At 43.5% G+C, this 26993-nt stretch overlaps 1 protein-coding gene across 1 annotated transcript in view; it reads right to left on the bottom strand.

Annotated features, from left to right (window-relative positions):
* Positions 1 to 26993, bottom strand: part of MCTP2 (multiple C2 and transmembrane domain containing 2) — a 202325-nt gene that overhangs the window by 149835 nt on the left and 25497 nt on the right. The window contains exons 4-7 of the mRNA XM_052659435.1: positions 6314 to 6456; positions 5474 to 5550; positions 4855 to 4966; positions 721 to 756 (exon numbers count right to left, since the gene is read on the bottom strand). Coding sequence (XP_052515395.1) covers positions 721 to 756; positions 4855 to 4966; positions 5474 to 5550; positions 6314 to 6456 — 368 coding nt within the window. The remainder of the gene's footprint in view (positions 1 to 720; positions 757 to 4854; positions 4967 to 5473; positions 5551 to 6313; positions 6457 to 26993) is intronic.

Raw genomic sequence — 26993 nt, forward strand, 5'->3', positions numbered from 1 at the left:
AAGTTATACAGAGTTTTTGGGGATTTGTTTACATTACGTGAATTTTGACATTTAGTCACTTCAGTGATGATGTGTTACCTTCAGAACCTGATGAATTGATAACACATCCCTACCTTCAATTGCACCCAACTATTTTTCATGGAGAAATCTTTAAAGAAACAAAGAAACACTCACAAAAATAAACAAATAAATGGTAAAATAGAAATAGTATAAAAAGGATTTATAAAATATACCACATATTCCTCTCAATCTTTTCATTGCCCTTAGAGCACCAAAATCAGCTTCTACCTAATGATAAATAACTTTCTAAAGGACTAAGTCTAACTGCACTGCAACTACAAATAATTCAAGCTTAATGAAGTGTAACATTCTTTTTTTTTAATTTATTTATTTAATTGGAGGCTAATTACTCTACAATATTGTGGGTTTTGCCATACATTGACATGAATCAGTGGTGTACATGTGTCCCCCATCCTGAAGTGTAACATTCTAACATGGCCAGCACATATTAAAGTTCACCTCTAAAACAAGCATAAGTCTAACATCTGGCTATGCTGTTATTAAATGAAATTTATAAGACTGTATGTTTCCTTTTTATTAGCAGTCAGAGGGAATAAAAGCCTTTACATGGAAAGGTTGGATAGTATCAATCATGTCTACATTTGTCTTTGCTACAAAGATGAACCACATGATGAAAAGAAAGAAAACAGCTATATTTACCTTGCTGGCACTTAACCGCTTCCGATTTGACCAACGCTAAGGATTACATCCATTGGATGGTGAAAACGGCAAAACAAAAGAGAGAAATGGAGCTGTTAACAACATGATCGTGTTATTATGCTAGTTAGATGGCGCAGACTGCATTCAAACAACTGACGCCCACATTCTGGGGTTAGAGAAAACACATAGAACAAGAAGATAGTTAGAAACCTAAGAAAATGACATTTCCATGGTTGTGTTACACCATTTTCTCACCAAATTCAAAAATGAAAAGAAAAGGACACATAACACTGCTCGGTCCTTACAAGACACATTCATGTTTTTATTTGCCTGAAAACACTATAATTTTACCTCTAAAAGCAAAGTGGAAAGGCAGATTTCTCTTACCTGAAATATTCAGAGAGCATTATGAAAATGTTTAAAAAGTTCATGGACAAAGTTAGTTCAAGTTTCTGTAGTCTTACATACAGGAAAAAAAAAATCATTCCATTTCCCTGTTGAGTAAATCTCAATATTCAAAATAATAGGAAAAACAATGGGAGTCATTCCTGCACAGTTAAGGACAACAAGCTAATGCAGCAGTGAGGGAGGGAAGGAAAATAATATTCTGAACAGCCGGTAACCTCACCACTGTTCTCTTTCTGATCTTTCATTTGTCGAGCTAAGGCTGCTGAATTTTGTCCATAATTAAAGTTCTCTCCTAACAAAATCCCTCATTACCCCTGTCACCGTCCAGTACTGCAAAGCTCTATTCTGGCTGGTTAACCAGCTAACTGGATAAATTTGGCAGATTATTACTCAATTATGAATCTAATTGAGCAGCTCATAGTAACTATTACGATTAAGGGAAAAAAAAATACCTTTAGGCAAATAACCTATCAGCTTTGTCAATACATCTCCGCAATAAACTACAAACCAGAAGAGAAATCATCTTTGGGGGAAGTTCACTTATATTCTGGGGACCAACACCTAGAAATGCTGGTACAGAAATGTCTTGAAAATATTCTTCAGTAAAAACACTGCCTCTGGTGACACTGTGAGCTCAGCCACTCGGCATGTGACCCAGAGTTATAGATACTCCAACCTGGGTGTTAAAATCAGTTCTTTTTCTATTTTCCCAACAACATATGGACAAATATTTTCACCCAGAACAAGTACTAAAATTAATCATATCTTGTAAATACACATGGCTATTTCTACACAGCCTTTTGAAATATAATTCATTTGATTTTTATATCCCCAAAGACTAAAAAATAGATGAGAAAATTAATGGAAAATGAGTACCAGTGTTTGCTCACTATAATACTAACACTACCTTATATCAAGTGTCTGCTCCATGCTAAGCACTATTTGTGGTCATCGTGATCCTTACAAACCCATAAAATAGATTTTTTTAATCCCTATTTCACACATGAGGAACTTGTAGCTGAGAGAGGTTACGCAATTCTGTGAATCCGACCTGATCACTTAACTTCTCAAAACTAAAAACAGGGGAGTTGAGATTCAAACCCACACAGTCTGATGAGAGAGCCCATGACTGGAACTCTAATCCAACTTTGTCAAGAGAGACAGAAGGCAGGCCTGTCAGTGCTCCAGCCAGTGTCTCACCTTCTAACTGCACCATGCCCACAGGCCCTGGCCCTGAGGGTCAATTCACAGACATTTTGCACGTGTTAAGGTTTTTATCAGCTTGACTCTAAAGCAATAAAGACTGCCTCAATGACCACGGGTACAGAACTGAGAATTCAAGCTGAAATCTCTCCATCAGGTTTTAAATTAAAATGGAAATTTATACACAAATTATTTCCAAGCAATCCCAGTCTCCCCTGTTAGTTATTCCCATTTAAAAAAAAAAACCAATATATCTTTAAATACTAACTTAAACTCAAGGAAAAGAGCAAGTGTTTTCTGATATCAACTCTATCCCAAGAGTCCCTGATATTCATGCTAAATTGAATAGCTACACATGACCCAGGATAAATTATTCCCTCCTCAGCTGTACTCCGAACAAGTATATCAATAGGAAAATTACACTACCAATCAGAACAAATAGAACAAGCATAGTTATTATTATTATTATTATACTCCATTTTGCTTATATATTTGTTATTGTTGTTCAGTTGTTATGTCCAACCCTTTGCAACCCCACTGGCTACATATACATATACACACACACATCCATATAGTAATATATACATGTGTAACGTATATGTACATATGTATACACACGTATGTACATATACACACAAACACACACACATATAGTAAATATAGTGTGCCCTAGACCCCCTGCCAAACAAGCAAAGAACAAAGAAAATGAAAAATCATATCAAGTAAGTAATGCATACAACCTGACAAGCTCTCAAAAACAGGGGATGGGGAGTCAAAGGAAAGAAGGACCAAACTGAATGAGAAGTGTCTCTCTTTTCACTAGATGCTCTGAATAGACAGGCTTTGAGATGTTTTCCAAAAACAAACTCAAGCTGCCTTGAGTATTAATTGCTCTGAAATTTGAAATAAACTTTAACTGAAATGGCTCTCTTTAAAAACTCCAAATTTTGGCAATATTTCAATATATGTTAAATGCCAGTAGTATTGCTAAATAGGATCGAATACACTACAGAAAAATCCACAAGTGGAATAAGCAGGCTGCTATTATGTAGCTCGCTTCATGAGGTCATTATCCAAATTTACAAACGCATTTAAATATGTAAGAAATTTTCAGAATATACCAGATGGCAACTGGGCAACCATGTGGCAAACACAATGCTCATCTACACGGCATGTCATTTTAACCTGGCATCCAGCTCATGGAATCGGTCACCTACTGGGTGCATGGACACCAAATTCAATGGCAATGCCATCAAAACTATGAGAAGCTAAAGGAAATCCCTCCATCATTAGGTTGGATGGAAAAGGATTTATTTTTAACATCAATGTAAGACATTTTAACATCAAAATATCAGTGCTATTGAGGCCTCAGGTTTTAACCATGCCACTTCCTCATTAACAAACGGAGAACACATTCCCAAAGTTATCGTCAAGTAAATGCTCATAAGTAAAGAATTCAAATTAAAAATAACAACTGTGCAGTTGACCCTCTGGCAACTGAAAAGTCACTGTGCAGTTTGTTTGTTTTTTAACTCCTTTGAGCTATCTTCAGTAAGTTCACTAGTAAATCACTCATGATTTTCATCATGAAAATAAATTACAACCAACAGCAAAGGTGATGTCAAAATGAAGAATATTCTCCACACTGACCCCAGTGACTCAATCCAAGAAATATTATTGGAGGCTTAATTTGAAAACAGGCTTAAGATTTTCATACCAGATTCTATCAAGTTTAAATTTTAACATATCTTAGTCCTTTCTCAAGTAGCTGTTTTTAATTGGCTTTTCAAATACCTTTCAACTAAATTACAATCAAGGATGCTTTCATTTTCATTTTCATTCTTGGAATTGTAACATATAATACCAAAATATAAAATAAGATTATGGCTCATATTCACATACGTGCTCCTAAAAACAGAGTGCCAATCGTATTGTCACAAAATCCAATGCTTTTTTTTTTCTGATGCTATAGATATCTTTAATAGGTAGTACAATAACTAGAAATTTTCATGTAATTTACCAGAGAATATTAAAATGTGTATCTCCTCAGAAGTACTCTCAATAGAAAATGTGGTAGCTAAAAGAAAAAGTTGAGATGGAAATGATGCATTGATCATCTTAATAATGTACATACAGCATGATGATTAAATCCTAGAAATTGCTTTTCATAACTGAATAATGCCTAAATCATCTAGTTCTTAAGAAAATGGTAAATGGAAACAGTGACACTAAGTAAAAGTGGTATTTTGGATGAGGTGTTGCAAGTAAACCACAAGCAGTGTATATATTTAATAACAGCAATATATTCACATCCCTAGCCAAAACAGATCATTCCTTAATGGGTTTTTCTTTCCAGATTTCCAAAAGAAAGGCTGTACATTATCACAGTTAGAGAACTTTAAATCTCTATGCAATTTTTCCCCCTACTCAAATAATGACAAAAATGTCAGTCACCTGGTAACCCAATTATCAAAGAAAAATTGCTATGGAGAATTTTAAAAAGAAAAAAAGGGTCAGACTCACGTGTCTCTTGAAATCACACTGTTTTACTACTAGGTTCAAATTTAATACGATCACTCCCATGTCATCCTCTAAACTGTTTGGATCTTCCAATTTTAAGATATGCTCAGTCGTTCTAGAAGCAAAAGGCAACAAATGACATTAGCATTTATTGGAGTAGTATTTTTTGCCTGAGAATATATCAGGTCCTTATGATAAAAATTTACTTCTAAATAGGTCTAAGACATATGTTAAAGAACACACCAAATTCAGTGAAAATAAACCAATTTTTCAGGGTCAAGAAACGCACTGCCTAATTCAACAGATGGTCAACTGATTCTTCTCCCCTACTGCCCAAAGATAATGTAAATACTTGTTTTAATTTTAAGGTAAGTAGGTTAATGAACCTGAATATTAACAAACATAAGTACAAAATTCACCCTTTTAAATTATGTTCACACCTTTTAAATTATGTTATGGAAGATGTAATGTCAGACCAATATATATTTGGGAGCTAAAAAGCAAAAATAATAGAAAAGCTTACATTTTACAGCACTCTTCCATTTATTCAGATTTTTCATTTTATTATCTTGAGTTACCTCTAAAATTCACTAATCACAATTAGATGGTAAAATTACAATACCTGTTAAGCTCAAGATCGCTCAAAATGACAAATGCAGAACCCATGAAATCAGATATAGTTAAATCTCGATCATATACCTACAAAGAGAAGGGGGGCCAGTAATGCATTAATAAGGTAAACAAATTGAGTATATCACAGTATGCATAAATGCAGCAGACTGGGAATTTTGAGTTCAGTCTTCTAGATCTAAAAATAATTTGCACAATATAGTTAAAGAAGAATTTAGCCAAGCTGGTGAAGAGAACAAAATTATTCAAACCTGTCCATTTGGCTTACTATGGCCAAAATAACAGAAAATACTTTTAAGGCAGTATTCATATGCATTAAGACATTATGCACAATGGACCACTCTCTGTAGTTTAAATGGTCTCTCATTAAAATTTAGTATTTTCCACTGTGGGCACCTCTGCTAATTAAATAGAAATTTGCGAAATATTCTACAGCAATCCCATCCTGTGCTCAACTCATGCAGTTTTAACCCAGATGTTAGAGCAATTGATGCTTATAACCAGTAGCTTAAAGCTCTATTAAGTATAAAGTTATTCCTAATGAGAAAGGCTTTAGTACTTGTCACCACTGCATTGGCAGTAATAATTCTTCCACATTCAGTAAGTTTAAATACAATCAATGGGGATATTATTTTCACTCTGACTGATCTGAGAGTAACATACAGTTTTGAACCAAGGGTATAAAGAATTCCTTCTACACATATTTTTTAACCCAGGGCTTAGGAATTATATAAGAATGAATTTGGGGAAGGTGACTTTTAAGAAGGCAAAGATGTCTGAGAAATGAATATTTTTTAATAAAAGAGGAGGCCTGAACGTCATCTGGGATTACCTTCACACGCAGCTTTTGATCAAGGCTTTGTATTGGCAACACGACTATCTCGTCCCAAACTGGGTTCAAGTTCTTATATATGACTTTACTTTTGTACAGGGTCTTCCCATTCAGCTTAAACTTCACATAGGGATCACTCGTGCCTTTAACAGAAAAAGAGAGCAGGACCGGTTTAAAAAATACAGAAAGCCTAGGATCTCCTTTAAGTGAGGATTCTTCCCACACTCCAGACTCAAAGCGTCTCATCGAGCACACCCCGAACAAACGTCTCCCTGCGCAGAGACTGAGGGCTGAGAGTGGAGAGAAACGAAACAGTTTGGGGAAAATGCTGATTCTTCTTTGCCTTTTGTGAGTGAATACAAATGGGGTCCTTGAACTTTCTCTGTGTGGTTTCATTGTGGGAATGTCATCACTCTCCTACCCACAAAAAGTTCAAGATGTAAAATCCACCGGCACCAGCCACCGACGTCAGGGATCCTGGAGAGAAGCCCACCCCTCCCAAGGGTGGCCATGAGTCAGGGAGAAGGGAAAGAAACCGTTTTCAAACATTTGGCCAGATGGCTGACTCGAGAGAACCCTGTACTTTAGAACATAATCATAATAAATAAATCTCTGGACCCATCGGCTCAAAAGATGGGGCCAAGGGACGCACACTGGAACAGGGGCCACAGAGATTAAACCGACAAAGTGCCCATTCTTTGCCACCCCCACACTTGCAGCAACGCAGAGAACACTGGTTCCCCCAGGCCAGCTGGACGCCCCCTCAGCCAGGCCCTCGGCAGGCCGGGGCTGACACCCTGACCTGCGGCCTCCTCCCGGGGAGCTTTGAAACAGACGCCAAGAGGAATGAATAGTGTGCCGCCAGAGCCACAGCGTCCAAAGCAGAAAGAGGGACCGATGACGGACCCTCCTCCACACTCCTGAGGTCAACTGAGAAAAAAACAATGCCCATAAACAGAATACCAGGATTATGTGCTATGCATGTGTGTTACACACGTGCAAGTGTACCAGCATACGCAGGGCAGAGAACATCCTTGTGCATCCTGGGACATCCTGTGCACTACTGGTCAGTGAATGAGGAAGAAAGGAGGCAAGAATGAATGAATGAATAACCCACAGGGCAAAAATGAAGGCCAGCTGATCATGCTACAAAGAAAGAAAAAAAATTCTAATTTTGGGAGGTATGCTGGTATAATTCATTGTGAACCAGACTCTGAATAAGTCTGAGCTCAGAGCCCAGTGGTCTGTTTTGTTCACTGACACATTCCAGGTGTCTTGGACAATGCCCAACAGAGGCCTCCACAGATTTACTGACGTGTGTTCTTGATATTAAAGTCAAGCTGATAGAGTTTTGATTTTTTACATCAAAAATCAATTAGGCTATTCTGTCACAAATATTTCCAACTCCTTAATATCTACCATGAATCATTTCAATCCTTTTTTTTTTTTTCAGCTCTTTCTGAGGTTTCTGCAGGATGGAAAACTCCTGATCACAAATGCAATCCTTATCCTGAAGATTTTAACTGGCAGTCACGTCACTCGAGGGTAAGATAACACACGCTGATTAAAAGTCCTAATAGAGGAACCAAGGTCCCTGAGTGTTAACTCAGCCATTCCAGGATGGCAAGGCTACTAACTTTAAAACAAAGAAATCCAACAACAAACAGACACGGATGCATATTCAACTCCTACAGTTTAAGTCTGGCAACAAAGGCGCAGAAACCCAGCAGTCTTTATTTTGCTTTTTTAATTTTTCAATTTATTTTGTGAACTGGAGGAAGGCGGCTTTACAGTGACATGTTGGTTTCTGCCACACAACTCGAATCAGTCGTCACTATATAGACGAGCCTCCCCACCTCCCCAGGTCCTCACAGAGCACAGAGCTGGGCTCCCTGGGCTATACGACAGCCTCCCCTAGCTATCTTTTACACACGATAGTGTCCATACGTCAATGCGACTTTCCCAAGAACCCAGCAGTACTTCTTTCAAACCTAGACACTCATGCACGCAGGTCTGAGCAGGAGAGCAGAAACGAAGGCATTCCCCGCCGTTCAGGGGCAGAGCCACTGGTGAGTGAGTAATCCGTCCCACCTCCCTCCCTTTTACAGTACAAGAGAACACCTCTGGCAAGTCAGATTTTAACAATCATTCTGATATATATATAGATAAAAAAGGGGGGGGACTCTAATAAAAAGAGGCCTTTAATTAAATGAAATTGCCACTCTGGGATCAGGCCTTCATGCCTGTCAGCGTGCTCTCAAAATAAACATCTCACAAGCCGGCCTCGGTGGTGTCACTTTCTCAGAGGCAAAGCACGCTGGGTAATCCCCAGGCATCTTGACAGCTACATAATGTTCAAACTGTTTCACGGGTGAATGGCGGCAGCGCGTGAAAGAAAATATTAATGTCTGGAATTAATAGAAAAAAAGGGACCAGGGTTTACACAGCCAAACAAGGAACCAGGGTGTCAAGTGAGCGCAGAGTTAATTGTTAGGGAAAATTTGAGAAACGGGGGGGTGGGGGCTTGGGGGGCACGTCGTGGTTTTTCTCTCAGCGCCTAAGTGCCTCACTGTCAGGCAAGTGACATCTTAACTAGGCCGGTTCTGAAAAGGGGTCGCCGCTCAGGAATGCAAGGCCCAGATGATACAATTGGTGAGATGACACCTGAATGGGTGGACTTTAACCCTCCCCTCCAACGGGGTGCTTCATAAACAATGTGGCGCTCGGGAATAAAGAGGTGCTGTGGACCTTCAGAAGGAGAATGAAACCAGGAGGCCTGAGACGAGGCGCCCACTCTGGGTTACCACCCACTCCGCCACGCGGACGCCCGGAATGACACAGCCTCGGCTTTAGACCATGCGAGCGTTTAAGCATCCGTGGCCGGGGTTTCCCGCTCCCCTGCCAAACATGCTGTGGTGTTCTGTGTGTGCTCAGAGAGGGTGAGCCTCCAGAAACGCTGCACCGATTCACGCTCCTGACAACAGCGCAGGGCAGTCCCTATTTCTGCTCACGACACCCCGATGGGCACAGCTCTGTGGGCCCAGTGCCTGCCCAGCCGCTACCATCACTCACGCGCCGCGAACGCAGGTCACCTCGGACCACAGCCCACTGCTGGGTACCAAGGGGGACTGCAAGGGAAAATCCATCCAAAGCCTTTTCTTCTGTACCTGGCGGACAGCAGACGCACGGCATATATAACACCAGGCCCAAGAGGTAAGTGACAAAAGAGAATAGAGCTTGGGGGTTCAATGCTCGCTCACAGCGCTAACCGCAGTATCAGCGGAGGCTGAAATAAAGGAGGTGGGAATTGAAACATGGGTGGATCTGGCCACGCAGAGAAGGACCAAGGCCATTTCGGCTGGAGGGATTGGCACTGCAAGGGGAAAGAGACCGTCAGTTAAGAAATGCCTGAAGTTGTGTGGTGTCCAGCAAGCATTTTATTTCAAGCCAAAAGTTAAGGGAAAAAATGTTTAATGAGAAAATTTTAAAAATCCGGTTTTGAATCAGAGACTAAAATACCTTAAAATCACAAAATAAAAAGTTATGGTTTTGCTCTGTAAGAAACAAAGGGTGGTTTTGTTTTTCTTGTTCTTTTTTATATAAAAATGTTTAAAAAGTGTAGTACACACATATGATTCTGAAAGGTATGAAACAAAAACTCTCCACCCCCTTAGTCTTTCCTCATTCCCATTTCTCTAATGCACCCGTTTCTAGAATGTTTTACAGGAAAAAATACAAGAGTTGTTTTTAACTTGAATGTAATCATATTAGATGCACTAATTTCACAATTAAAGTACCTTGAAGCTCTGTTCATATCAACAATGCAGATTTCTCAGTTTTTTAATTCTTACCAACTGCATACATTTTCACTGTGTTGTTGTATCTTTATTTATGCAATTAGTTATCAAATAATGAACATTTATTTCATTGGCAATTTTTTTTTATTAGCACAAACAATACTACAAGCATCCATGTATGTCTATCTTGGAGTTCACATATGATTATTTTTTTTAAAGATGCAGGACAAATGAATATGTGTCTTTTCTGGTTCTGACAACCACAGTCAAATTATTCTTCCAAAACCTGTCAAAATTTACACTTCCACTAAAGGTATATGTTTTGTAATTTTTTCTTTACATGCTCACCAATATTTGATGTCATAAACCTTTACTTTGAACTAAGGGCAGGTAAAAAAAAAAAAAACAGTATCTTTATTTTGCTCTATCATTAACATTTTCAGTGAAGTTTAGGATCTTTCATATTTTCATGATCTACATTTGTCTTTCTTTGTCAGGGAAATTCTCACTGATATCATTTGCCCATTTTTCTATGAGCTCGTGATTTTGTCTTCTGCTTATGGATTTGAATGAGCCCTTAATTACAGAAAGCAGCCACTGGCTGTAAATCTTGTCATACTTTGTTTAAACTTACATTATTTCTTATAATAAGTTATTTTCATTTTTTATTTAGGCAAATTTACCAGTTTCATTTATGACATTGTCATTTAACATTCTGTTTAGGAGAAGTTTCCTCACTAAAGGATTTTAAATTAGTTCAGTCATGTTTCTTCCCACTGATTTTTGTAGTTTTTCATTTTTTACACTTAAGTCTTTGCTCCATCTGGAATTATTTTAGTGCGAGAGGGAAGGAAATTCAGGTTTACTTATAAGCAGGGGAGCAGAATGATCAGAGCCAAGCTTTAGAAATATAAATCTGGCAGCAGCTTATAATTTAGAAGGAAGAAGAAACAGGCAAAATCAAAGGAACCTGGTAGCTGAGATACTATAGCACAGGGGAGTTGGATAGAAAGCTATACCCAGACCCTAAGAAGCACCGATGCGAGGTTTCACAAAGCATGATTCATGGAGCACTCATATTTCACGATGCTCCACAGACTGAAAGGGTCTTGTCATCGGAACCACTGGGAAAAGCTGTTTACTCTTCCCTTACTGGGAACTTCCTATGTAGAGTAAAACATTAAACTGCGAAAGCCCAAGAAGTGCATTAATGACAAACAAAAGCAAATAATAAAAACAGTCTGGGACATCCCTGGTGGTCCAGTGGTTAAGAATCCACATTCCAATGTAGAGGACAAGTGTTTGATTCCTGGTCCAGGAACTAAGACCCCACATGCTGCAGGGCAACTAAGCCCATGTGCCGTTAAGTGCTGAGTCTGTGCACCACTCGAGAGAAACCCGTCCGTAGCAGCCAAGAGCCCACAAAGGGCAGTGAACCAACCAACACACAGCACAGCCAAGTTAAAGACACATAAATAAATTAAAATGTGTAAGAAAAAACACAGGGTTCAACTTTTCAACTCTGTATTTCATAAAATTATTTAAATATAGAAAGCATTTTACTTGGTCACCTGAACACATAATATTAAACTCCTCCAAATCAAAGTTCTGGAAGGTAGGATGTATGCTCAGAGTTATCTAATATGCATAGTAGTTGAATTTGATGAAGATGTGAATAAATGAATGACTAAAGTAAGATGGGCATGGTGGGTTACATTCCCAGACCTTCCTTTTAATAACCATATAACTTTACACATTGTGATTTCCTTAGGCCTTACTATCTTCACCTGTAGAAGGAAGGAGCTGTCTGAATACTTCTGTCAGGGGGTCCTAAGAGTTCAGTTCCAAGTCAACAATTATTTACTAAGTCGTTAGGGAACTTGAGATACATATAGATGAATTCACACTGCATAAACAGTATTTGGACACATATCAAAAGCATACATTCAACATTTTTTCTATCCTCTGGCTTCAGAGTAATAAGTGACTATTATTTTATTTATGCACATACGCTTAGACTCTTTTCAATTCATACACTTATTTAGAATTCTCTTCTTGCCAGAAGGTAAAAAAAAAAAAAGTAAATCTGAGCTGTTTTTATAAGGGATCCATAAGTTCTAACTTTCTCTGAAGCTGGCCAAATAAAAAACAGACCTGATTCGGAGAGAACAACCGAGTGATGATTTCTGAACAGCGGCTGCTGCCCTCTAGCAGTTACACTGAGATTTCCAGGTTAAACTGTGTCCGACTGCAGCTGGAGTTTTCAATCGGAGCATAGTTGCTTTACAATGTCGTGTTAAGTCTCTGCTGTACAGCAAAGTGAATCGCCCATCCTTGGGTGTGTGTGTGTACCCTTTCTTTTTGGATTTCAGAGCATTGGTAGAGTTCCCTGTACTATGCAGTAGGTTCTTACTAGCTAACTATTTTATCCATGAGATCAGCAGTGTCTACGTGTCAATCCTCATCTCCCAATTCATCCTACTGACCCCCCTCCCCTCGGTATCTATGTTTGTTCTCTATGTCTGCATCTCTGTTTCTGCTTTGCAAATAAGACCATATATACTATTTTTCTAGATTTCACTTACATGCATTAATATACATTTGCTTTTCTCTGACTGACTTCACTCTGTATGACATTTCAACTGTAAATTCCTTAACGGGCGCCTCCAGAGACCATTACAGGCTTTATGGAAGTTCAAAGGCCACTCTTCCTGAGTCCCATTGGACAGAAGAAAAAACTTTCCCTTAGTTCAGTTCAGTTCAGTTCAGTTGCTCAGTGTCATGTCCAACACTTTGCGACCCCATGAATCGCAGCACACCAGGCCTCCCTGTCCATCACCAACTCCCGGAGTTCACTCAGACTCAGTCCATCGAGTCAGTGATGCCATCCAGCCATCTCATCCTCGGTCGTCCCCTTCTCCTCCTGCCCCCAATCCCTCCCAGCATCACAGTCTTTTCCAATGAGTCAGCTCTTCGCATGAGGCGGCCAAAGTCCTGGAGCTTCAGCTTTAGCATCTTTCCCTCCAAAGAAATCCCAGGGTTGATTTCCTTCAAAATGGACTGGTTGGATCTCCTTGCAGTCCAAGGGACTCTCAAGAGTCTTCTCCAACACCACAGTTCAAAAGCATCAATTCTTCAGCGCTCAGCCTTCTTCACAGTCCAACTCTCACATCCATACATGACCCCTGGAAAAACCATAGCCTTGACTAGACGGACCTTAGTTGGCAAAGTTGGCAAAGTAATGTCTCTGCTTTTGAATATGCTATCTAGGTTGGTCATCACTTTTCTTCCAAGGAGTAAGCGTCTTTTAATTTCATGGCTGCAGTCACCATCTGCAGTGATTTTGGAGCCCAAAAAAATGAAGTCTGACACTGTTTCCACTGTTTCCCCATCTATTTCCCATGAAGTGATGGGACCGGATGCCATGATCTTCGTTTTCTGAATGTTGAGCTTTAAGCCAACTTTTTCACTCTGTACTTTCACTTTTATCAAGAGGCTTTTTAGTTCCTCTTCACTTTCTGCCATAAGGGTGGTGTCATCTGCATATCTGAGGTTATTAATATTTCTCCCAGCAATCTTGATGCCAGCTTGTGCTTCTTCCAGCCCAGCGTTTCTCATGATGTACTCTGCATAGAAGTTAAATAAGCAGGGTGACAATATACAGCCTTGACGTACTCCTTTTCCTATTTGGAACCAGTCTGTTGTTCCATGTCCAGTTCTAACTGTTGCTTCCTGACCTGCATACAGATTTCTCAACAGGCAGGTCAGGTGGTCTGGTATTCCCATCTCTTTCAGAATTTTCCACAGTTTATTGTGATCCACACAGTCAAAGGCTTTGGCATAGTCAATAAAGCAGAAATAGATGTTTTTTCTGGAACTCTCTTGCTTTTTCCATGATCCAGCGGATGTTGGCAATTTGATCTCTGGTTCCTCTGCCTTTTCTAAAACCAGCTTGAACATCAGGAAGTTCACAGTTCACGTATTGCTAAAGCCTGGCTTGGAGAATTTTGAGCATAATCATAAGGGATAATCATAAGGGATTTGATTTAGGTCATACCTGAATGGTCTAGAGGTTTTCCCTATTTTCTTCAATCTAAGTCTGAATTTGGTAATAAGGAGTTCATGATCTGAGCCACAGTCAGCTCCTGGTCTTGTTTTTGTTGACTGTATAGAGCTTCTCCATCTTTGGCTGCAAAGAATATAATCAATCTGATTTCGGTGTTGACCATCTGGTGATGTCCATGTGTAGAGTCTTCTCTTGTGTTGTTGGAAGAGGGTGTTTGCTATGACCAGTGCATTTTCTTGGCAGAACTCTATTAGCCTTTGCCCTGCTTCATTCCGCATTCCAAGGCCACATTTGCCTGTTAGTCCAGGTGTTTCTTGACTTCCTACTTTTGCATTCCAGTCCCCTATAATGAAAAGGACATCTTTTTGGGGTGTTAGTTCTAAAAGGTCTTGTAGGTCTTCATAGAACCGTTCAGCTTCAGCTTCTTCGGCGTCTCTGGTTGGGGCACAGACTCGGATAACTGTGATCCTGAACGGTTTCCCTTGGTAGAGCACAGTCTACTTTTCTCAAAAGAGAAGCAGATTCAAGTCTGGCAGCCAGGTTCAAGCAGGAGATTCAGGTCCAGGAGAATTCCAAGCCACGCTGCATCCACTAAAATCGGATGAAGGGAACATGTATTCCCAGGATTGCTTTAGCCCCTCCTTCCGCATGTGGTGGCCACATGCTTCTCTTCTTTTGGTACCCACCTCAGAAGAACAGGCTCCTCTTGGACCATCTAAGGGCCTTGCTGGCCATGTTTTCTGCTGGTTGAACTATTCCTGGGCTTTTCTCCCAGGGTGACTGACATCCCTCCTCTTGGGGAGCCCGGCACGTCTAACAGCCTGATGACATTTTGGTCAAGGCTTGTCCACTGCTGGACCCTGGGATATCAATTACCAGAGTCACCAAATTCCGTGTTTTGAAAGACCATCCAGCGGCCAACTTGCAGTGAGATCAAGGATCGCAATTCACCAATGTTACCCAAACTGGCTTAGTTTAACTGTTTATAAAGTTTTACCAAAACTGCTATTTTTCACTATTTATAAAGTTCATATGGAATAAATAATGGGAATTAAGAGAGCTGTGGAAAGCGAGCTCCTCTTGGGGCCTTCAGATCCTCCCCCTCTACCAGGGGCCCCCCAACTTCCATCAGCTGACTCACCCCACCCCAGGACTCCTCTGCTTTCCCTACTCTCTGCCCCTCCCCAGCTGTTACCTCTAACAGTCTCTCTCTTTCTGTCTTTAGTCATCCCTTTTCTGGGATCTGCAGTGTAAGCTGGGTCACTTCTGTTCCTTTCTATCATTTTTTTTGACCTGAGACAAATTCAATATTATTTAAGATGTTGTTTTGGTTTTGTCTTCATAGCCAATTAACTAATATGACCCAGAGACCTTCAAAAGTTGTTTTTAAAGGTTTTCAACCATTAACTTTATATACTAAATCTTATAAACAGATGAACAAAAAACACTGTCAATATGCTGACAAATTCAGTAAATGTGCCATTTGGTAAACGGATTACTGAACAGGTTGGCCCTTGCTGAAGTGGTCACTGGAAGAGGTGCCTGCACCCTGCTTCTTGATCCAGTGATCAGAAGCACGCAGGGGTATAAACTTCTGCTTAAAGACAATGTGCACAGCTGTCCCTGTAACACCAAAAGAGGGGGAACCCAGGTAAAAGATAGAAGAAGGCATGACCACACAGAAAACACGAGAGAAAAGCCAGGATATATCAATGTGAACAGAACAGAAAGCATGCGGGGACAAAAGGAAGTAAGAGTAAGCCGGAAAGGCAATCAGTATAGCTGTCTGTCTCTGGCCAAGCCTCCCAGATCTCTGTGTACATCAGCTCTCAGTGTTTCAGAAACCCATGCTGACAAAGCATATTGCAGCTATTGATGCCTTAACATTCTTCTTTTTATTAATAAAAATACTTAAAATGTCCCCAGCTCACAATACTGTTTAAGCATAATTTTAAGTCTAATGAAATGGACACCAGCCTTTACAGAAAGGGGACAACACTGCCGAAGTTTAGTATAATAACGTAGGGGTGATCTCATTGAATCTTCCAAAAGCTGTGAAATAAACACCATTTATGTTGCCGTTTTAAGGATGAGGATGGTGAGTAAGTTGCTCAACCCAAGCCTTAGTCCCAGACCCATCTCACTCTAACTTTTTGTTTTAGTCACTCGGGTGTGTCCGACTCTTTGTGACCCCCATGGATAAACCCAGCCAGGCTCCTCTGTCCATGGACTTCTCCAGGCAAGAATACTGGAGTGGGTCACCATTCCCTTCTCCAGGTACCCATTCCCTTCCCAAACCAGGGATCGAACCCAGGTATCCTGCATTGCAGGCAGATTCTTTGTCATCCGAGTCACCAGAAAAGCCCCTACTTAAGTGCAGCCATACTTAATCCCCAAGCATAACCTCTGAAATTCTGACACTCCTTCCATCAAGAACCAGGGCGCCTGCCCCTCCCCATCACCTGGACAACCACTTTAACCAATGCAGGGAAGTGAAAGTAACACCATGTTCCTTGCAAGGCTTTCGCTGTAACAGGTGACACGGTGGCCACTCCATACACGGGACCTTCACGCCTAGAGCCCTGCGCTGTGACCTAAGAAGGGTGAAGATTCTGAGAGCACTGGGCTGTGAGGAAGCCAGGCCTCATGTGTAACAGCCCTCCTCTTCCAAGCATACACCTCAGGCCCCCAACATGCATGTGAACAGGCCTTTGAGTCCTTGGACGATGAAGTCCCCGCAGTCAAGTCACGCCCTAAATCTCAAGTTTCCCGGGTGAGACCCCAGAGCATGTGCAGCAAAGCCAAGCCACCCCTGTGGTGCTTCATGCAAATCCACTCACCAGTCCTGGGCTGCTGAGATTGCAGGTAATTTGTTAGACATTGACAGTCTCTGGAATGATGCCCCTCACCATCAGCCATCATGCTCCCCACCTCACATGCAGCATGCTAGAAAAACCCAAGGTGTGATGGCATGATGGAATTAGCTGCCCAGCACTGTAGCCGACATCCAAATTAAACCACAAGGGAAATCACAAACACATGGAGAGGTACCCTCTGTGGACTTCAGCCTCTGTGCAAACCATGCACACACCCTCCAGCAGAACTCATCATAGCAACATCAGAACCCAACGAAGGAAGTAAAAAGAACTACTCAAAACAGCATGCACATATTACATCAGTATGGAAATGAAAAAGATCCAACCAGTCCTTACAGAGAAATCCCATTCAACCAAACAGAAGGCATGGGATATTCAAGTCTATGGTTTTGGATGGGGAGGTGGAAAGGCTGTTTGTTACAAGCAGTGGACACGGGAAGCAGGCCTGTCTTGCTCCAGGGCCCTTCACAGAAATGGAAATGGAGTCCCACTGAAGGGACAGGTAACTAACTCTCCAAAGCAGGGGAGGACGGGCGCTTTCTGATCAACCAGTGAGAATACAGTTGTTGTTTAGTCGCTAAGTCATGTCCGACTCTTTGAGACCCCATGGGCGGTAGCCCGCCAGGCTGCTCTGTCCATATTTCCCAGGTAAGAAGAGTGGAGTGGGTTGCCGTTTCCTTCGGCAGGGAACCTTCCCGACCCAGGGATCAAACCCACATCTTCTGAACTGGTTAAGCGGATTCTTCACCACTGAGCCACCTGGGAAGCCTGTGAGGATACAGCGTCAGCAAGAAAAACCTCCGGAGGAAAGAGCTTAGTTGTGAGAATCCCTGAAGGGCTATGGTGGGGAGGGCTTCCTGGTGGTAAAATCCCACCTGCCAATGCAGGAGACATGAGAGACGTGGGTTCAATCCCTGGGTCAGGAAGACCCCCTGGAGGAGGGCACGGCAACCCACTCCAGTCTTCTTGCCTGGAGAATGCCACGGACAGAGGAGCCTGGCAGGCTACAGTCCATGGCGTCGCAAAGAGCCGGACTCGACTGAGCGACTAACACACACTAGCAGCAGTGGGGACAAAGATGGCCGACCGATGCTGGCCTGTATCTTAGTGGAAAGGGGGGAAAGCGAAGTCTGTCCCTGCTGAGATCCTGGCAGGCTACCGAAACCCACCAAGTGGAGGAAATGTAACTGCTCTTTCAGGATGGGCGCTTGCATCATTCAGGTTTCAAGTTTGCTGCTGAGTGTGCCTCTTTCTGAATAAGCTGGCCAGATGTATCTTGGTTCCTCCCACTCAAACATACCAATGAGGGCTCGCCACCTGGTGTTCAGAGGAGGGACTCCAACGTGAAGCAAAGCCCTAACTTTTGCAAAATAAAAAGAACTCGCCGTGACCTTCCGATACAGTCCACCTGCGACGTGCTACTGGCACCGGAACAGGACCACACACCCACAGGAACCAAAGAGAAGTCCAAGAAGCAGACCCCCGCGTGGCCTGCATCTTAAGACCCAATCAAAAGGTGGCCAGCAAACCATTAGGGAAAGGAAAATTTAGTTCTAGTTAACTAAACAGCCATTTGGCAAGAAGTAAAACTAAGTTCTGACTCTGGGCCAGAAATCAAAATAAACTTGATACAAAGAGATAAGTGAAAAAACGGAAAAACCAGGCAGAAAAGAGAATAAATATAGGTAATTGCGTATTTCTCCCAAGAGAAAAAAAGCCTTTCAAGGTACGAAAACCCAGGACGAAACTCTACAGAATAAAATTGTAAGACTGGAAAAGATGTTTGCAACAAAACCTTTGTAAACAAAATTAAAAGGCAAAAAATATCAGTGAACATATCCAAAAACTGTAAGAATTAGACACAGAGATGGATGGAATTGGTCATGTACAAAAGGGAAGCAAATCTCTCTTAAACAAATACATCTCAGGGACCAAATTTCTTCGCACAAACTGAAACAAAACCAAGACAATACTTACTCTCTCTCAAAATTAACAGAAGTAATCTACACAGTGTAGGTGAGAAATGGGAAGTGGATAAATTGCATGCCCCTGGTGGGTGAGCCAAACAGGAGAGTTTCTCAAGAGTGAACTGGCAATTCTGTACAGAGAACCTCAAAATATTCAGATCACGTGACCAAAAACATCGACTTCACTGCAGTAAATGACCTGCAAAGATATGGTCTGACACACAGCAACGTGTACTGTAGCATTATTACTACTTACTTAAAATCTGGAATGACAGCCTAATCGGGAATATTAACTAAACAAAGAAGGGTGTACTATTAAGTGTCTCATTTCTTTTCAAAATAAAAAAAATTATATAATACAGAAAAATATATGGCAGATAACAACAGCAAATAATCAAGTTCTTTGAAGCCAGATCCTATTTTACTTTAGAACTCAATATTAAAAAAAAAAAATCAGGTCAGTGGAGAAGATTCAGTGAAACATTCCAACACCAAGGTTTTCCATGTTGGTTGCTATGAAACCTGAAGGATATTTTCTGAGTCAAATTTAAGATGAAGAAAATAAAACCATCAATCCACAATGGAGTTCTCATTCAAATACTGCACCACTAAAAACTAGCATCTCTTTCATTCCTGCTGTCACGTCGGCAAGAAAGCAGAAACTGGTCTTAGAAAACACCCTGAACCATCCATCTGCCCTGCTGGCAGCGGGCAGGGCATTGAGGGGTACAAAATCTAAAGAGAAAAGCAAAAGGTATGCAAAAAGAGGGTCAAATTACCGAGAAATGGGGAAGAAACGCCATAATAACAGTGGCAGAAATGCCACGAGTCACTGCCTTTCTCAGAGGGAAACAGAAATTAAACCCAAAGAGAAATAACTAGAACCAGACACAGCAACTGTCATGGCTCACGGCCCCGCACATGGGTCATGTCGGCCCCCCGCAGCCACTGTGCACGGCTGTGTCAGCCCCATCAAACACCCCCACAAGCCCACCCACCAGGTTCAGCCCCATAGTCTCGGCTGGATGGTGTCTGAGCTGGGTCGGTGCCCAGAGTCCACGACTCTGAACTGCTGTCCTGCACCCCCAACACTTTCCATCTAGCACAAAAAGGTCACTTTTGTTGGACACCACAGGGTAGAGAGAAGAGACTGCGGAGGGGCTGGTCCAAGCCAACAGAGCTGCCCGAGGCAGAGGGATGAACCCTCAGGGTATCCCATTCACAGCACACCTGCTTGGATGCTACATGGTTGCTCCTCGGTACATGACACAGAGTTCTAGAAGCAGCCCATCTATCCCCTAATCACATCTGCGATGAGGAGCATGTTTCTCTCTAGGTCAAATACAAGAGCATCCTTTCCTTTCTAAAGGAGAAGCGCAGAAACATAAAAATGGTACAGTCTTTAAAATCAGCCTACAGATTCATCGGAAAGACTGATACTGAAGCTGAAGCTTCAATACTTTGGCCACCAGATAGGAAAAGCTGACTCAGTGGAAAAGACCTTGATGCTGGGAAAGACTGAAGACAGGAGGAAAAGGGGACAACAGAGGATGAGATGGTTGGATGGCATCACCGACTGAATGAACCTGAGTTTGAGCAAACTCTGGGAGATAATGAAGGACAGGGAAGCCTGGCATGCTACAGTCCATGTGGTTGCATACAACTTAGCACCTGAATGACCACAACTGATAAACTGCAAGAGATAGAATTCAAGTCAGAGGGACCAAATGATTTGCCACCAAATCAGAGGTGACATCTGAACATTTTAGTAGCAGTTTAGTACTTTATTAAACCTCTTTTGCAAGGCCTACTTTTCACACTAGTGGGAGATCTTCCAATAGTCTCTTCCTATAATCTACAAAAGTACTTGATCCCGCTCTATCTAAAAAAACAAACAAAACAGAACTGGCCTCGTCTACTTAACCTGCGTATAACCATTTGCAGGATGGATGAATGAGTCATGAATTTTCATTGCCTGAAACTCACAGCAAGATGACCATGAGCCTTCAGCCCTACAGCTGTGTATGTCCCAGTGATGCTACGAGCCCTGAGCCACAATGGCCCTTTCCTTCCCTTTTGCAATACTGCAAAATAGCCACCAGAGGGCATCAACAACCTAATATGCTGCTGCTGCTGCTGCTAGTTCACAGCAAGGATACTATATAACTAACTGCTTTCACATCAATGGAAAGTAAAAGGATTTCACTGCAAGGGCTGTTACTTTTCAGGAATTAATGCTCCAGGATATAAACATGGAGGGGAGCATTTTTCCAAAGACAAGAGGCCTGCCCACGTCACATGGTGCTCGTGCCAGGCCTAGGAAACATGGCTGTTGGCATTAGCAATGTCAGTTTGAGGACACCAGAATATGTTCCTGCTCACATTACTTTTCATGGGAAACTGAGCCAGGGTTCAACTCTCACTGTTAATCAGCCAAACTATGAAGCAGTCAGACTTAAAATGAATTGATCCTATCACATTTCCTTCTGCTTTACCAATCTCAAAATTATAGACCCCCTAAGAGTTATTACCACAGGGGCTTGTTCCTCTGGTGGCTCAGGGGTAAAGAATCCGCCTGCCAATACAGGAGACCCAGGTTCAATCCCTGGGTTGGAAAGATCCCCTGGAGAAGAAAATGGCATCCCACTCCAGTGCGCTTGCCTGGAAAATCTAATGGACAGAAGAGTCGGTGGGCTACCGCCTACGGTCGGAAAAGAGCTGGATATGAGTTCGTGACTAAACACCACCAACAATGGCTCAGAGGACCTAAAACAGGTGTCTGGTCAGGTCAAAGACGACGCAATCTGTAACCTCCCCCGGCTCGAAAACAAAAAAAAAAGAATGTAAAAGGAAAATATTAAAAAAGAGTAAAAGGAAAATATAAAAGAGTAAAAGGAAGAAGATGGGAGGAGGAAGAGGCATGGAAAGGCAGAGCAAAGGAAAAATTGTCAGAAAAGGAGGGAAGGTGGGGCCGACCGACAGGCGACTGGGAGCGACAGGCCAGGGCAGAGAGCGAAGACGGGGCTGAGGCCTCTCCGCAGAGACGGCTCGGAAAGGCGGGCTCAAGGCAGCGCCGCGGCGGCCGGCAGCGGCCGAGCACGGCTCAGTCCCAGAGAGACCAAGCGGCAACACAGGCTGCCAGGGCAGGGGGCAGGCGGCCTGACGAGCACCGAACTCGCCGACAGGGGCCAGGTGGAGACGGATTTGAAGGGCGGCGTGTCAGGGAGCGGAAGAGACATTCCTGAGGAAGGTAAGCTGGAGGAGGCGATTTCCTCCACGTCGCCCCACTCGTAGAGCGACCACCTCACCTCTCAGCGCTCCATGACAGACCCTTACGTCCACGCGCCTCACGGGCACACAGGCAGGTCCCTGACCGCGAGGTGACTCCAGCCACTCACCAACTCCAGTTCTCTAGATGAGCTCTGGGTTTTGCTGGGTTTCCTCAGTGTACACACACACACACACCCCACATACACACACACACAACACACACCACACACCAGACATACACACACCACACACACCACATTCACCACACACACCACACACACCACATACACACACACCACCACACACCACATACACACAACACACACCACATACACACACCACACACCACATACACACACAAAACACACACCACACACCACATACACACACCACACACACCACATTCACCACACACCAGACATACACACACCACACACACCACATTCACCACACACACCACACACACCACATACACACACACCACCACACACCACATACACACAACACACGCCACATACACACACCACACACACCACACACACACCACCACACACCACATACACACACAAAACACACACCACACACACCACATACACACACCACACACACCACACTCACAACACACACACACACCACCACACACCACATACACAAAATACACACCACACACAAGACATACACACACCACACACAAGACATACACACACCACACACACCACATTCACCACACACACACACACACCACACCCCCCACATACACACACCACACACGCCACACACACACACACCACCACACACCACATACACAAAACACACCACACACACCACATACACACACCACACACACCACACACACCACACTCACAACACACACACCACCACACACCACATACACACACAAAATACACACCACACACAAGACATACACACACCACACACAAGACATACACACACCACACTCACAACACACACCACCACACACCACATACACACAACACACACCACACACCAGACATACACACACCACACACACCACATTCACCACACACACACACACACCACACACACCACATACACACACACCACCACACACCACATACACACACACCACACACACCACATACACACACAAAACACACACCACACACAAAACATACACACACCACACACACCACACACACACCATCACACACCACACACACCACATACACACACAACACACAACACACACAAGACATACACACACCACACACACCACATTCACCACACACACACACACACACCCCACACCCCACATACACACACAAAACACACACCACACACAAGACATACACACACCACACACAAGACATACACACACCACACTCACAACACACACACCACACACCACATACACACACACAACACACACCACACACCAGACATACACACACCACACACACCACATTCACCACACACACACACACCACACACACCACATACACACACACCACCACACACCACATACACACACACAACACACACCACACACCAGACACACACACACCACACACACCACATTCACCACACACACACACACACACCACACACACCACATACACACACACCACCACACACCACATACACACACACAACACACACCACACACCAGACACACACACACCACACACACCACATTCACCACACACACACACACACACCACACACACCACATACACACACACCACACACACCACACACCAGACATACACACACCACACACCACATTCACCACACACACACACACACACCACACACACCACATACACACACACCCACACACCAGACATACACATACCACACACACCACACACACCACACTCAACACACACACACCACCACACACCACATACACACACAACACACACCACACACACCACACTCAACACACACAAACCACCACACACCACATACACACACAACACACCACACACCAGACACACACACACCACACATACCACACTCACCACACACACACACACACCACACTCACCACACACACACACACCACACACCACACACACACCACATACACACATCCCCACACACACACACACACCACCACACACCACATACACACAACACACACCACACACCAGACACACATACACACCACACACACCACATTCACCACACACACACACACACACACACACACACACCACACTCACCCCACACACACACACCCCACACAGACACCACACACAACACACACACCATCACACACCACATACACACACAACACTCACCACACACCAGACATACATACACCACACACACACACCATGTTCACCACACATACACACCACACACACACCCCCACACACATCCCCACACACACACACCACACACCACACACACACATACACCACACACACTCACACCAGACATACACCACACATCCCACACACACACCACACACACCACACCCACACACACCACACCCACACACCTACACACACCACACCCATACACACCAAACCCACACCCACCACACCCACACCCTACACCATACACACACACACACCCACACACCCACACACACACGACACCCACCCACCCACACCACACACACCCACACACACCACACCCACCCACACACACACACACATACCACACACACACCCCCACACACACACCCCACACACACACACCCCACACAACCCACAAACACCACACCCACACACACCACATACACACACACAACACAAAAAACACACCAGACATACACATACCACACACACACACCACATTCACCACACATACACACCACACACACACACCAGACATACACACACCACACACATCCCACACCCCCCACACACACCACACCCACACACACCACACACACACACCCAACCCACACATACCACACCCACACCACACACCATACACACAGCCCCCACACACACACCCCCACACACACACCACACCACACACACACACCAGACATACACCACACATCCCACACACAACACACGCACACCACACACACACACTGAACCCACACACACCACACCCACACCCACACCACACACATGCACACCCCCCACACACACATACTGCACACACACACCACACACACCCACCCACACCACACCCACCCACACCACACCCACCTACCCACACATGCACACATACCACACACATACCCCCCATACACACACCCCCCACACAACCCACAAACACCACACCCACACACCACACCCACACCACTCACCACACACACACACCACACTCACCACACACACACCACATACACACACAACACACACCACACACCAGACATACACACACCACACACACACCACATTCACCACACATACATACCACACACACACCACACACACACACCACACATCCCACACACACCACACACACCACACACACACACACACCACACACACATACACACCACACACACCAAACCCACACATACCACACCCACACCCACACCCCACACACGCATACCCCCCCCACACACACACCACACACACACCACACCCACCTACCCACACGCACACATACCACACACAACCCACAAACACCACACACACACACACCACACACCACACACTACACACATGCACACACACATCACACACACACACCACACACCACACACACACACACACACCCTTATCTATACTGAAGAAGGAATAGAGTCGTTGACAGCTGAAGACCTGGGACGTTCAGGGTGGTGACTACATAACAGTCCGTGCCTGACGCCATCGCTAAGCCTGGGCATCGTCCAGAGGTAGCAACCTCCTAGGATAACAAACGTCATCCAGAAAAATCTCAAAATCCCACCTCGATAGTCTACTTAAAAAACCAGCCCTAGCCTGAGACAGAGAAGTGAGAAATTTAGATAAAGCGTTCACAGCACTCTTTACACCAGGGAAGGCCTGTTCCGGGAGGCTCCCCTCACTGTTCCTGGATGGGCCAAGTGACAAAGGGTCCAGTCCTCAATCATAAATGCTGGGGGGAAATATCTTTTCCTGAGAGAAATGTGATATTTCACTTTACTGCCCAGTGAAAATATACAGGGAGGGCAGGGGGGTGGGGGCAAAACTTCTTACCGCTCAACATCGCTAGACTTCTCTGCACTATTTCATGTCACCTTACTGAGATGCTTTCTAGACACTTCATTGGAAAACATGAGCTTCACAACTTGCATCACATCTCCTCAACAGCTCATACCTCCTTATTCTAACTAAAGATGTACTCTGCTACTCTGAAGAGCAGTTTCTTCAAGGGAAATATCCAAAATCAGATCAGAATATTCTAGGTCAAGGTCAACAAATTTTGGACAAGGATCAAATCCAGCCTAGTGTAAAGCTGTATTGGAAAACAGTTATGTCCACTCAAACAACCGCACAATTGCACTCATCTCACATGCTAGTAAAGTAATGCTCAAAATTCTCCAAGCCAGGCTTCAGCAATACATGAACCGTGAACTCCCTGATGTTCAAGCTGGTTTTAGAAAAGGCAGAGGAACCAGAGATCAAACTGTCAACATCCACTGGATCATGGAAAAAGCAAGAGAGTTCCAGAAAGACATCTATTTCTGCTTTATTGACTATGCCAAAGCCTCTGACTGTGTGGATCACAAGAAACTGTGGAAAATTCTGAAAGAGATGGGAATACCAGACCACCTAACCTGCC

Source organism: Budorcas taxicolor, chromosome 21 (genome assembly GCF_023091745.1).
Source record: "Budorcas taxicolor isolate Tak-1 chromosome 21, Takin1.1, whole genome shotgun sequence".
Taxonomy (NCBI): domain Eukaryota; kingdom Metazoa; phylum Chordata; class Mammalia; order Artiodactyla; family Bovidae; genus Budorcas; species Budorcas taxicolor.